Source organism: Vicugna pacos, chromosome 12 (genome assembly GCF_048564905.1).
Source record: "Vicugna pacos chromosome 12, VicPac4, whole genome shotgun sequence".
NCBI classification, from domain to species: Eukaryota; Metazoa; Chordata; class Mammalia; order Artiodactyla; family Camelidae; genus Vicugna; species Vicugna pacos.
In genome coordinates this window covers 18,019,253-18,032,255 of record NC_132998.1, presented here as the reverse complement: position 1 = coordinate 18,032,255, position 13,003 = coordinate 18,019,253, and the positions used below count along the sequence as shown (strand labels likewise).

At 38.4% G+C, this 13,003-nt stretch overlaps 2 protein-coding genes across 11 annotated transcripts in view; one reads left to right on the top strand and one right to left on the bottom strand.

Annotated features, from left to right (window-relative positions):
* Nucleotides 1-610: 610 nt before the first annotated feature.
* ZCRB1 (zinc finger CCHC-type and RNA binding motif containing 1) lies at nt 611-9,832 on the bottom strand. 2 transcript variants are annotated; one of them, XM_006202866.4, is made up of 8 exons: nt 9,624-9,832; nt 8,499-8,584; nt 6,482-6,510; nt 4,582-4,693; nt 4,145-4,252; nt 1,628-1,740; nt 1,456-1,531; nt 611-803 (listed from the first exon to the last, which is right to left on the bottom strand). In XM_006202866.4, exons 2-8 carry the CDS (start codon nt 8,580-8,582, stop codon nt 672-674), a joined length of 654 nt encoding a protein of 217 aa, XP_006202928.1. In that variant the 5' UTR covers nt 8,583-8,584; nt 9,624-9,832; the 3' UTR covers nt 611-671. The 2 variants fall into 2 exon arrangements, with proteins under 2 accessions (XP_006202928.1, XP_015093529.1); XM_015238043.3 differs by having other exon boundaries at nt 9,676-9,819.
* Nucleotides 9,833-9,841: 9 nt separating this feature from the next.
* PPHLN1 (periphilin 1) overlaps nt 9,842-13,003 on the top strand; it is a 119,915-nt gene continuing 116,753 nt past the window's right edge. For 4 of the 9 annotated variants that reach the window (XM_006202872.4, XM_015238042.3, XM_006202869.4 and 1 more), the window contains exon 1: nt 9,842-9,930. The gene's annotated coding sequence lies outside the window, so the exon portion shown is untranslated. Of the gene's footprint in view, nt 9,931-10,248; nt 10,396-10,736; nt 10,840-13,003 lie in introns of those variants that run through there. The other 5 variants (XM_072972976.1, XM_072972975.1, XM_072972974.1 and 2 more) reach the window with 3 other exon arrangements.

Sequence of the window (13,003 nt, the reverse complement as noted above, 5' to 3'; positions counted from 1 at the left end):
ATACATATATACACGTGAAGAGAAACAGCTAAAGCAGCTGGCTGCTTCTGGGGAATGGAACTTGGTGCCAAAGGCAGGATAAATGACTGCTGTTTGGTTATAAGCCTCTGAGAGCTACTTCACTTTGTATTTTGTGGGTAATTACAACGTATCCAGATTGGGATAAAGCTAAAAGAAACAAGATGGCAAAAACACCAATATTTAAAAATAAAGTTCTCTTGAGAAAGTTTTATTAATCTTTAATAATAATAAATCATTTAACTTTTTCACAGTCTTTATGAAGTTTTTGTTTTAAAGGTGAAGTTTATTTCTGAAGTCCTCGTGTAAACCAATCAGACAGGAATAAACTTTCATAATGAACTTCTCAAACAAATCTTTTAAAAATCTATCTTTTTTCTTGAGATGACAAGAGCATTATTATGATAGTATTGTTTTCTTTTATACTCGAACTGTTTTCAAGATTAATGGTTATTAGCAAATCTTGATGCAAGATAGAAACATGATACCTTAAAATTACTTTTCAATTTCCTATGAACTATTTTAAAGTAAAAAACTATTTGGTACTAAGTGTTCTTATGTTCAAGTTCCAAAAGTAATCTTTACTCCCAACTGAACTTGGTACTCCAAGATTTGAAAAAAATTTTAATGATATTTACATAATAAATACAATTTTAATCACTAAGTTCCTCCTCATCACTGAAGTATGTGCTTTTCTTTATCCTTGGGCGTCTTGAATCATCTGATGTTGATGGACCCCCGGAACTGGGTTTCCACTTGTTTTGTTCTTCTTCAATTTTGGCTTGCTGTAACGTGATTCAGAAAACAAAACAAAACACAGTCAGGAATCTGTTTAATATGATGCATGGTGCACTAGTTCAAAACATAGCGAAAGCACAGCACAAATGCTGGCACTCTCCACCTCCTAGCCCACGCAGACAATTCTGCTCCACTAGGGTGCCACTCTCCGACTCCCAAGTTTTGCCCCAGTCTTAGCATGTTACTCAGAATTATTCCAGGCAATTTCTACTAATTAACAGGCACATGAAAACTTGCCATCCCTGCTGGACGTGGGAATGTTACATAAAATTCGACATTAGATAACTAAAAGGAAAAATAAATTGATGTACGCACTTACAATTTATCAGCTACATTAAAACAAAATAACTGGTTATATGAAATTAGGAAGTCATACGCCCTTCTTCAAAAAATGTTTCATATAGATTATGATGTTAAAAGTGTTGTGGGTCCCTTAAAATCTAGAAAGAACCAATGGGAACCCTTCCATCATACTGCTCTAAAGGTCTTAAAGAAAGAGCCTATCTCTTGAAGTTTAGGGGGTGGAGTGGAAAGACAGAGGTTGCCATGAGAAGACGACTAACAAAGTAAGACAGGAATGTAGAACTACTGATGCAAGGTGGCTGCGGCCCGGTGCCTTTTAGAAGATCTATCTAGTACCTGGAAAGCTATGGCCTGACTGAGGCTGTCAAGAGCGGGATCTTCCCCTTCATCTTCACTTTCTTCTACTTCTTCACTAAATTATTAAAAAAAAAAAATCAGAATGCACTCGGTCAACAGTAAAAAGACAGAGGCAACACAATAATGTATTTAGTGAAGTGGATGTACATACATTTCTGCTTCTGGTTCAGGAACTTTCTTTTTTTTCTTTTTCTCTTTCTTCTTTGGAGGCTCCCGTTCTCCAAGCATATTTTTAGGACAGGCATAACTTAAGTGTCCACTTTCCTTTTGTTTGCCATTAAAATGGAAAGAAAGAAATACTGTGTTGTTGTGTTATTAACAGAAACTTGGTGGTACCTTAAGACTAAAATGTTTTAGAACTTAAAAAAGAATGCTGTCACACTGGGAATATACACAAAGAAATTAAAACCTATTACTTCAATATTTAGAAGAGATTATGATATCTCAAGATTCAGGATATAAAACAATTCAAAATTTAAATGGACCATCTACATTAAGTGTAAAAATTTTAAGTTATTATGATAAAATAGAGAAAAAACTATTCCTAACCTCCATGATGTTGTTTAACATTCTGTTCTGAAACAAATGAAAAATTGGGGGGTGAATGTGAGTATAGCTCAGTGGTAAAGCACATGCATGAGGTCCTGGGTTCAATCCCCAGTACCTTTATTAAATAAATAATAATAATAAAAAAATTTATTTTAAAAATGATTTTTAAAAAGCCCTTCTTAAAAAAAATAAAAAATTTACAATCTTCAATTTTCCTATTCATTTCCTTTTGCCTCTTTCATATCTAGACTCTATCTGCACTGTCCACTTATGGTAGCCACTGGCCGTAATTCTCTTGTGGTTACTGAGAACCAGTCTAAAGTGATATGCACTAAAATACACACTGCATTGTGAAGACAGTATGAGAAAAGAATGTGAAATATTGCAATTTAAAAAAATATTAATGATATAATTCAAATGATAAAATTTTATACTAAATAAAACATTAATTTTTTTCTTACTCTGCTTCTTTTTTTAATATGGCTATTAGAAAATTTTAAATTACACTTGTGGCTTGCATACATTCGTATTTGACAGTGCTGGATTAGCCATAATATTATACTGAGCCATAACATTGTTTGAGTTGTAAAACAAGACAATGAATCTGTATACTGGCTTACTAAAATAACTTTAAGAAGTAATATGTGAGAATAAGGGTGTGGGGAGAGACTGAGCCAGGATTAGAACAAGAGAAGAGAAAAATAATCATGCGTTTCAAGTATACTTCACAAAACATCAAATAAACTGTGTACTTGTTTACCTGGGGACATGGCTGAACCCAAGACCTGTCATTGTTAATGAAATGCTGAGAGAATGTACTTAGAGAAGCATTTTCCAAACTGTTTTTGGAATAATGGTATACAAAAAGCTGTCAACATATCCCACACACAAAAAATGGGAAGTTTAGTAGTGAAGTAGATTTGGGAAAACCAGGCTAAAATAAATGTAAGCAGATTTTTCTGAGGGGAAAATTTAAGAAATATAATGTGCAAAGTATAATATAACAAATCTATAGATCCATTAACCAAAAAGACAGATGAACAGATTCATCCAGGAGTTCTCAGATAATGTAATATTTAGTGTCAATATGTAGGTAACATATCTATCTGATCATAACAACTCCTCGTGCCTCCCTTCCTTATTTTTCTTTTCAAACAAAACTCAGGACTCTGGAACACAGTTTCTGAAACATTAACTTAGGTATCACAATCACAAAAGTTGACAGAATGTACCCAGGGCCTTGCTTGCTCTCTCTTGCCATCCACCCATCCATCCACCTATCCACCCACCCGCCCATCTATCTGTGTATCTGTATAATTTTGAGGGGAAGAGGACCCCAATCCATTTCCTTCTATCTTCCACATGATTTTGTAGCCAGGGCAGTATCTCTCAGTAACCTCTCTTCAGTAAAAAGCTCCCCATTAACCTCTGGATCCTGCTTTGAGAGACAGAGAGAGAGAGAGAGAGAGAGTGCATGTGTGTGTGTGTGTGTATGTATGTGTGTATATATATGTATATATATATGTGAAATAGACAACGAGACCCAGACTGAAATTCTTTTGATATCATTATGGGTCTCATGCAAAATTATTTTGTGACTGTACATCTCCCCTAATTACCTAAAGTTTAAATGGGTAACAACAGATGATGAGAACCAAATAAGAAAATCTGGGTATAGTTCAGTTACTTAACTATTAGCAGTACTAATGGGGGAAAAAAAAAAACTTTCAAAACAATATCCAAAGAAGATAGGTCATGTGATAATGTTTTAACTGTGATGCTTAATCATTGGCAAAATATTATAGAAACACAAAAATTTATGGGTCACTAAAATGTTTCAGACAATAATATAAGTAACTAGTCTTAACACTACCTAATCTAACAATTTTCAAAGATTTAGAAACTGGAGAAAATACCACTCTGTTTACCCAACTCAAGTTATCTTTACATACTCCATTTCAGTTGAGTTTACTTATGTGAGCCTAGAGCCTCAAAGTAAAACAACCTTCATAACCCAATTTTAGCCAACCAGAAGTTTTGGAGGGCCCAAATAAAACACTGATGTGGGAAATGCCTTCAGGTAAACAATGGGAAATTACACTGTTTTAGGCATACTCACGCCACATTCGTAACACTTCGACTTATCAAAGTAGTTCCGCCTTCGGATGAACTCAGCTGCTCTTCCATTGTCGATAGCAATGCTTGCTTTTATCACTCTACCAAATAACTAGGCCAGAGAAAAACGTAAATGCAGAAGGATGTATTTCATTGACACCTAAATTGCGGTTATTGGATCCCATTTCTTAAAACCTTCAATTCCATTTTATTTTTTAGATTATTTTAGCAACTGCCTACTTAGGTGTGACAAATTCTGTCTTGTTATTCCTTCTCTTCTACCAGTACAGTTTTGACCTATTTTCTTTTCTAGAAGTTAAAAATACCCTCAGGACCCACTAATATCCATCAGGCTTGACCATCCACTGCATCCCCACATTTTTAGCCTGGATGAGCACCAAGGCTTTTGGTTAAAAACCTTGTCAGGAATGAATGGCTTACCTGTTTGTTGTTTATTGCCTTGGTACAGTTTTGTGCAGAGTCTTTATCCAAAAATAAAATAAATGCAACCCCTTTACTCTTCCTGGTATCTTTGTCTTTCATTATTGTAACCCTTAAAGCATAAACAAACAGCCAATTAAAAATAATGAGGCAGCAAAAAATAAAACATGAATAAATTCTTGGAAAACTCAAGTGTTCAAAAAGGGTTAAGAAATTTACAGAGTAAGTAAGAGACAATACATTTGACATTTGACAAACAGCTATCTCCTCAAAGTCATGGCATATCAAGAAGAATGGAAATGAAAGTGTGATACTGGTTTACCACAAGTGAACACAGCTATGACTAGGAGTATCTGATAAATCAAACATTAATCGCAGGTTGAAGGATGAAGTAAGAGAGTACAGAGACAACGGGCTCCTGAAGGGCAAGCCTAATTCCTCTTTTCTACTAACTCCCTCCATTCTGCAGGAAAAAAACGAAACTGAGTATTCTCTTCTACACAAAAAGTGATTTATTCAAATTATTTTTTCCGTGGGTTTTAAAATCTAACTATATTCTTAACATTCTTTTAAAGAATCTCCAGTTCTGAGCTTCTTAGCCATACCACCCAAGGTACCTAAGTGACAGGGACAGTGGTAAGATCACAGAGCCCACTTTTTCTCCTAATCCCTTACATATACCTTGCTCATTGCAACTCAGTAAATACAGTTTGAAAAAACAATATTCAACAGGGCTCTTTGGAGAAATAGCTGATTCCAAGCCGGGGATAGAGTAAGTACAAGATGAACTGGGAACATCTTGTTATGTCAGAAAGGAAGTACTTAAAAAAAAAGAGAAGTGATGGGGCATGGCACATGAACAGAGAAGCCAGCTGAAGGGAGTGCCCACTGGCCAAATCGAGGACAATCTGAGTACAAAAATAATTAAATACAGTAATGAATTATAAACCACAGGAAAAAAGGAATTCATAAGTCCATATTGATGATAAATAAATAAGTGGAGGAGAAAGGAGGGCTATTGCTTACAGCAGAATGCTAAGGGATGACCAGTTAATGCACAGGGAGTGTAGAGTTGGAGAATCACTATTTGCAACAAACATGGTAAAGACAGGGACTTTTGATGATTTTTTAATACAGAAATAAGTTTAAATGAAGTTAACCTTAGGATGCAGATGAACTTCAACTGTTTAACAAGAGCTATAAGAAAAACACCTTAGTCTAGATAACTATGCTCTAAATTCTTGGGATTTTAAATAGATTTTAAATTTATGCCAGGGCATATATCAGTTATAAGATAGTTAGAATGACAGTATTTTGCGTTTACTTTATGCTCGGATTAACCCTGTATTGTTCAAGAATCAACTGTATCTGTTTTTACATTCTATTTGTTTGACAAATGACAATTTGTAGTATACTTGATAATACACCTTCTAATAACCATAGTAAAATTTAATCAGAGCCTTTAATTTATATCTTATGTTGGATAACCGAATCAGTCTTAGTTCTTAGTAATATGGTACAAAATTACATTGTTTAAATAAATTATATATATATATATATATATATATAAAAGATATATAAAAGAATACCATGAAATCATTAAATACAAGGATGTATCCTTACAGTACATGGAAAGACATTTACGATATAATGTCACATTAAAAAGACAACAAAATTGCATGTACAGAATTGAGTCTTTTAAAAAAATTATCTATCCATGTTTATATATTTAAAAAATAACTGAAATACCCATGAAATGTTAACAGTAGTAGTTTTATTTTCTTGTTATTTCAAATGTTTTATTAAAAAAAAGTAAATCTACTTCCATTTACAAAATAATGGAGAAGTAAATTCAGATAAACTTTTAAACGAAGTTTTAAAATTTGATATAAATACTTACTTTACAACTTTGCCATACTTGGAAAATATCTGAAACAAGAGACCACATAATAATTTACAATTTAACTTAAAATCATAAAAAAAGCTAAATGTTCAGGTTTTATATATGATGACCACATTCTTTGTTGTAGTTCATGAAAATTTTTACCCTCTAGTCTAGAAGGCAGGCCCTAGAAAATACACTTTTTTTAGTGACTAGAATAATATTCTTTTATTTTGTTATTGGTATCACAAATACTTGCCTCAGTTCCTAAGTTTCTGACAAAAGAGTGCAAGCTGAGGGTAAAACCACTCTTCATGGGTGGTAGACTGCTACTGTGTCCCTGTCCTGTATCCATGGCAACTATCAACCCACCACAGCTCCAGGGAAACTTCGTGCTTCCAATATCAATGTTGTGGAATATTACTGTTCCTCGCCCACCCCACACTCCATCAAGCAATCACTGCGTCAGAAGAGAGATCCTTACTTAGACTGTTTATAAAACAAAAAGCTTCTATAATGAAAAATTCATTCCCCTCAGTCTCTTTCTTCTGCCCACCCTGATATGCAGGTGGCCCTTTCTTCTCTTTTTCATCTACATCTTCTCTCCAAGCACTCTCATCTACTTCTACCGTCTCAGCCAGCATCTATATACTAAAAGTTCCTATTTATTACATAATGCTTTGTAGAAAAGTCTTTCAGAATACATTAATATATGCAATCAATAATAATAAATTTTTGAGTTCTATGATGAAGTTATGTAATGCTGGAACATAGTATAACTGAATCGCAGTGTCAGTAATACTGAATTCTGAAGACCAATAAAGATAGTTTTCTATAGAACATTTTCTAATGGTTTCTCATTTTACTCAGAGTCCTTACCATTATCTATGCAAGCCCTGTAAGAGACCCCTCAGTGGGCTTACCTCTGACTGCCCCTCCTCTTCTCTCCACCTGATTTACTGGCTGTCTGAAATGCTTGTCCCCCAACACATCTGCACAGCTGCCTTTTACCTCCTTCAGCTCTTTAATCAAAAGTCACCTCTCAAAGCAAAATTTCACCCCTATTCCCAACCTAACATTTAATAACCCTCCTTTCCTGCTTTATTTTTGTCTCCTTAGCACCTAACATCTTAGCATTAACCTACTATCTAACAAATAATATCATTTGACTTTTTAATATCTCAAATTGCTTCTCTAGCTTGCTACACTGTGAGTGCCAAAAGGGATTTTCATCTTTTTGTTCACTGATGTGTTCCTAGTACCTGTAAGAGTGCTCAGCACACAGTAAGTGTTCAGTAAATACAGAAATGTCTCTATTTTGGTATAAAGACGGAAGCTAAAGTTCATTTTCTTCTCTGTTCTTTGAGGCTCAAGCTATCTTAATTAATCAAGTGTGATGTATCACCTATGTAGAATCTCTCTACTTAACATCTACCCAAAGTAGCAGAGAGAAGAGGGCACACTTGAAAGAAAGGATTCATGTCATTCCTTCCAACCACCCATCTGCAGGACAGGCACAGCTGGAAATCTTGTTCTCTGTAAAGAGGTGGAAGATGTTGGAAGGGATTTTTTTTTTCTCCTCCCATCACCCCTATCGTGAATTGAAAACAAAACTTACTGAACTGTTAAGTTTTCGCCACATACATAAAGTAAGATATGCTTTAAGAATCTGAGGGATAAGAAAGGGACCTGTTTTGCTTCCATCGGCCCTTTCCTCCAAAACCTCCACCCCACTACCAGTTTCAAAAGCAAAGTAAGCAAGCAGAAAAATCAACTTCATTATGCTAGTTGTGTCTTCTGTATTTATTAAAAACTCCTTATTCTCTATAAAGCACTGCAAATTCTCTTTGGAAATTAGAAGTTGTCTAATTTTTTCCACTTACTTATGTTTACAATAGAAGTCTTTGGTATTAATGATTTAAATCCACTGTAATGTAGATATTTAAAATTTTGCCCAAGAGATCTGTTTGCTTAAGCTACATCTGTATCTCAAATAAAGAAGTCCGCAGATAACCGTACTAATACAAAAACTTACCCGGTATAAGTCATTGTTGGTCAGGGAAAAGGGCAAGTTGGATACATACACTGTGCTTTTACTTGGGGCCAATCCACCACTCATTTCTGAGAAAAACAAACAAACAAACTCAGAAGCAATTTAACCCAGGTATTCTTCATTCCAAGTAAAACCAATAGTGTAGGCAACGTCAGATTTATAAACCTTCCTAACTTCTTTATACTTAAGAACAATGACTCCAGTTGCCTGAATTAAGGAATTCCCTTCCTCCAGATACCACTTAAAAGTTTCCTGGTCTTCTTTTCAAGTAGATTCTTTACACTAACCCTTTCAGTGCTGGAGTATGGTGTCAAGAGGTGAGTTTCAAAACAGATGAAGGAAAAACTTTGAGGCTACTCTTAGCCTCCCTTTCAGCTTAACTGCAAGAAAGTGCTTTCCAGTATGCCTACCCACCTGTGAAAAAGCTGGGCACTCAGAAAGAACCTTAGCCATTGATTTTCACTAATTTGGTTGGGGACCTTTTCGGTAGCCTTAATATTTTTCTCGGGAGTGGTGTTAGGAAGAAATTTTAGCTTCACATTTTGATGATGTAAATAAAGTTCTTTCAAATCACGAATTTTTCACATTACTGCTAAATTATGAAATGATACCTTTGATTATTTGAAATTTTCAGTGCCCGGAAGAGTACTGACCTATGTATTTTCAAGCGTACAAATATAATCTGTAATTCATTTTCATACCGTATTTAACAAAGTCAGCAAATTATCTGTGAAAATTGTATCAGACTCAACCAAGTTCAAATTTTCGATTTAAAGAGTGTGTGGTGTGTCTTTCAGATCACGAATGGCAAAATACTGGTTGTAAGTCGTGCCAATTCGCGATATAACGGGAAAACTGCTTGATGCTTGGGGATGTTTGGGGGGATGTAGACAACTTCAGGAACTCAGCATCATAGGTCGCTTTTTAAAAGCTTCCACGTCAAACTCTTCACACATTAGCCGTTCTGGAGTGAACGGCGAGGGCAGGCAAAGGTATTAACGTCCTGTAATTAAAAAAGGGTAGTGGGACAGAGACACAAACGGTTCCGGCAGCTGGGTCTGGGGAGGGGCCCGCAGGGAGAAAGGCCGCAACTGAAGAGGCGTTTACCTTCAGGTGGGGCGGGCCAGGGAGACCAGAAGAGCGCGAGCCCTCAGCTCACCTGGGGCTCAAGCCCGACTGTTCGACGCCCCTCGCAGCTGCCTCGGCATCACGGGTCCCGGGAGGGGTCAGGCGGCGCGGACGAGAAGGAAGCAGCACGGCCTCTTCTTCCCAGCTCTCTTCCGACCCGAGCCCCGGAGGCGGGGCTAGGGGCGGGCGCTGCTGCTGACGTCTTTACGCGCGCCGGAAGTGCCTGCTGGGAGCGCGGCGACCAGCGGACGACTACACTTACGGGGTCTCCCGCGGCCCAGAGTCGGTGAGCGCATTTTACCTTTCCGAGACGGGGACGGGGGCGGGCGCGCGGGCCGCTACACTGGGAAGCGGGGAGCGGGGCGGGCGGGCGTTTCCGTGGCGGGACTTGGCGTCTCCCGCTGCATTTGAATCGTGCACCGGTTCTGCCCCTGCGGTTGAGGGTGGAGAGACGCAGTGGAGTTTGGAATAAAGGAAAGTGTTGAGGCTGTGGTATAGGTTCACTTCTCTTTAGCGCCGTAATGTGCAAAAAGAGGACTGAACTAGGTGACTTCAGTGACCCGAAATCTGTTAGGAAGTCGGTCATTTTACTGAATGTATTCGACGTACTCAGTTCGGGATTAGGCACTTTGGAAGCTACCAAAAAAAGTGTAAAACAGGCCTTTTTTCCGGAGGATAGTTCAGTCTCTTCGGGGAGACAAGGTCAACTTGGGGACACTCGGATTCACAGAATGACTCATCTTGAATACTGGTATGGACAACTATTAAACTTCTTGGCACCTTTTTTCTGCCTATAAAGCTATAATGGGCACACACTGCTTTTTCTCTAAGTTGACTGTGTGCAGGGCCATCATTCCTTCAGAAAAATCAGAAAATAATGCCAGGTAGTTTATACTTAACTTCTACCCACCGGCACACACAGACCAGGCCTCTCACCACTGCCTGGGAGCCGCGTGCCAGCAGCCTGGAACTCAGAGCCTCTCCCGGACCCTGCACAATCAATCCGGCCTGAAGCCGTTGTCTTCTAGAGAGACGGAAGTGCAGCCCCGCCAGGGCGCAATGGAGTTTTGAGAGGTTGGAATGCCTCCGCGTCCACCAGAGGACCGTTGGGACTCATTCTGTTGGCAGACGGGTGGCCAGCCAAAACTACCGTGCTTCACGTTCACATCCCTGTTATCCTTGGTTACCGCCCAATGTAAGCCCCTTTGGTCTCTGCGCTACACCCTCATCCCTGTGCTGCTGTGTGCTTCCCTCTCCCTCGATTTAGGCTTTCACTGCTTCTCCCTCCTCGTCAGCATTTCACTCTTCAACACAACACAACAACCGTGTCCTCTGAAACCTTTCTTCTCCGCTTAATATTCAGCCTGTTTATGGAAATTTTCTTTCATCTCCTCACCCCAGCTGACCCTTTTTTTTTTTTCCTTCAGCCCTTTCAGTTGAGTCTTTTCTCCGGCATCTGCGTGTAAGGTTGAGTGACGGCTCTAGCTGTATTGGACTGATTTCAGTTTCTCAATACTTTTCTCTTCCCTGAGAGTCTGCAAAAGTTCTTTTTTCTTTCTGCGGCCTTTGGTTTCCTGGACTCCTACCCTACTTTTTTAATGGATAATTCCTACACCCGCTAAAGAGCTCTCAGTTTAGTCACTTTCTCTGAAGGGCGTTCCCTGACTTCCCATGGACAGAATTAGGAATCCTTGCCATATGCTAAGTGCCCTCTACTGCCCTCATAGTAGCATTTATCAGATGTGTCCTGACTGCTTCTCTCTGTCTTTGCTACCAAGCGAGGCTGTTGATGGGGAGAGAGTGACTGTATTTGTCTTGTTTACTTTTGTAACTCCAGGACCTAACAGGCAGTCAAGTATTTCTTGAGTCATTGCAGTTGCTGCAGGTAGTCTCAGAAATTAGGCAGTAGATGTGTCATCTCCTGACTTTAAACTGTAAAGATCTTGCAAAAGGCGTCAGCTGCTACTCAGCTACAGTTGATTGTGGCTGCGTGACAGTATGATCCCAGTGTTGCCAAAGCGTCCAGTTTTTTTCAGGGAAAGTTAGAAATACAGTTTCTTAGAGTGCTACCTCCCAGTTTTTAAGTGTGGTCAATGGAATAAAGTTTTACTAAAAAGAAGACACCTGGGCCAAACATGAGTCACATGTGGTTTCTGAGTCACTAGTTTGGGATCTGTTGTAGGTGTTATTGGGTTCAGAATTGGGCTTTGTGGAGAATGATAGATTTTGAACTGGGCCTCAATGGATAGTTGGAAGTTGAGTGAAAGAATGGAAAGAGGTCTTGGTTTGGGAAATAAGTCAGACAGCTCCAAGATAGTGTTTGTTACTTTGACACAGGAAGCTGGCAGTGTTACGGAAACGACAGGCCAGCCAAGAAACAAGCACCACTTGGAGGGTTGAAGTACTCAGATGTATTACGCTGGCGGGCTCAGAGGGGCTTCTGCTCCGAAGCTCTGAGCACCCCCAAGACATGCGCATGAGGTTTTATAGGGTAAAGTACAAGCTTGGGGTATTCGGCCAATAGGCATGGAACAGCTTTAGCAGCATCATTATCACAAAAGCCGAGGCAGAGAGGCAGCAAACCAACATTCCAAAGCCAGATATATATCTTTGAAAATCCAGCTGGCTAGCAAAAAAAAATGAACAGCAAACCAACATTAATTAACTTAGATTTACAAGTTAGTCCAGCAGAACTCAGACCAGTATTCTGATACTTAGATTTGTGAGTTATCTTGTTAGCCCAGCCCAGCCTCTCCTTTACATTCCTAGACTTGTGAATTATCTTGTTAGACCAGCCTGGCTTTTCCTTTACAGCAGGAATGATCCCTTTGGAGAGAACAGGAGGTTAGAAGAGATGGTAGAACAGGGCATATGAAGATCAGAGAAGTTTGGATTTGTTACAGTTAATTAATAAGAAACTATTTGGAATCTTGATCGGGGAAGCCAGATATGAATGAGATTTTAGCAAAGCTAATTGAGTATCCTTTTCTAAGAGTGAAATGGAGGGCAAAAGACTGGAAGGAGGCTGACCAAACAAGACTCTAACCTCCAGGCAGATGTGAAATGAGATTTAGATTTGAAAATATACACAGGCAAACATCTGGTATTTTTGCCTATTTGTGAACTTTCCATTACTTGATCACTTACGATGAACAATCAAGAATCTATTACTATTTAATACAGTACAGAGGGGCTTATAAAAGAGGTTTCTTTAAAGTGGTGAAAAGTAAGTTGTGAAACTAGTAGAGAATGCAGTACCTTAACAGTACTGTTTTATTGTTTATTATGAAGCTATCAGTGATCTCCTTTCCTCGAGCTTTTTTTACCTTTAATCTACTTTGTATACTTCCAGGTTAATC

Excerpts from the sequence above, each read along its gene's own strand:
- ZCRB1 (XM_006202866.4), bottom strand. The coding sequence starts at position 8,582 with ATGAGTGGTGGATTGGCCCCAAGTAAAAGCACAGTGTATGTATCCAAC. Across the intron at positions 4,253-4,581 it reads AGGCAATAAACAACAAACAG|TTATTTGGTAGAGTGATAAA; the intron begins GTAAGCCATTCA and ends TCTCTGGCCTAG. Across the intron at positions 804-1,455 it reads GTCAGGCCATAGCTTTCCAG|CAAGCCAAAATTGAAGAAGA; the intron begins GTACTAGATAGA and ends ATCACGTTACAG.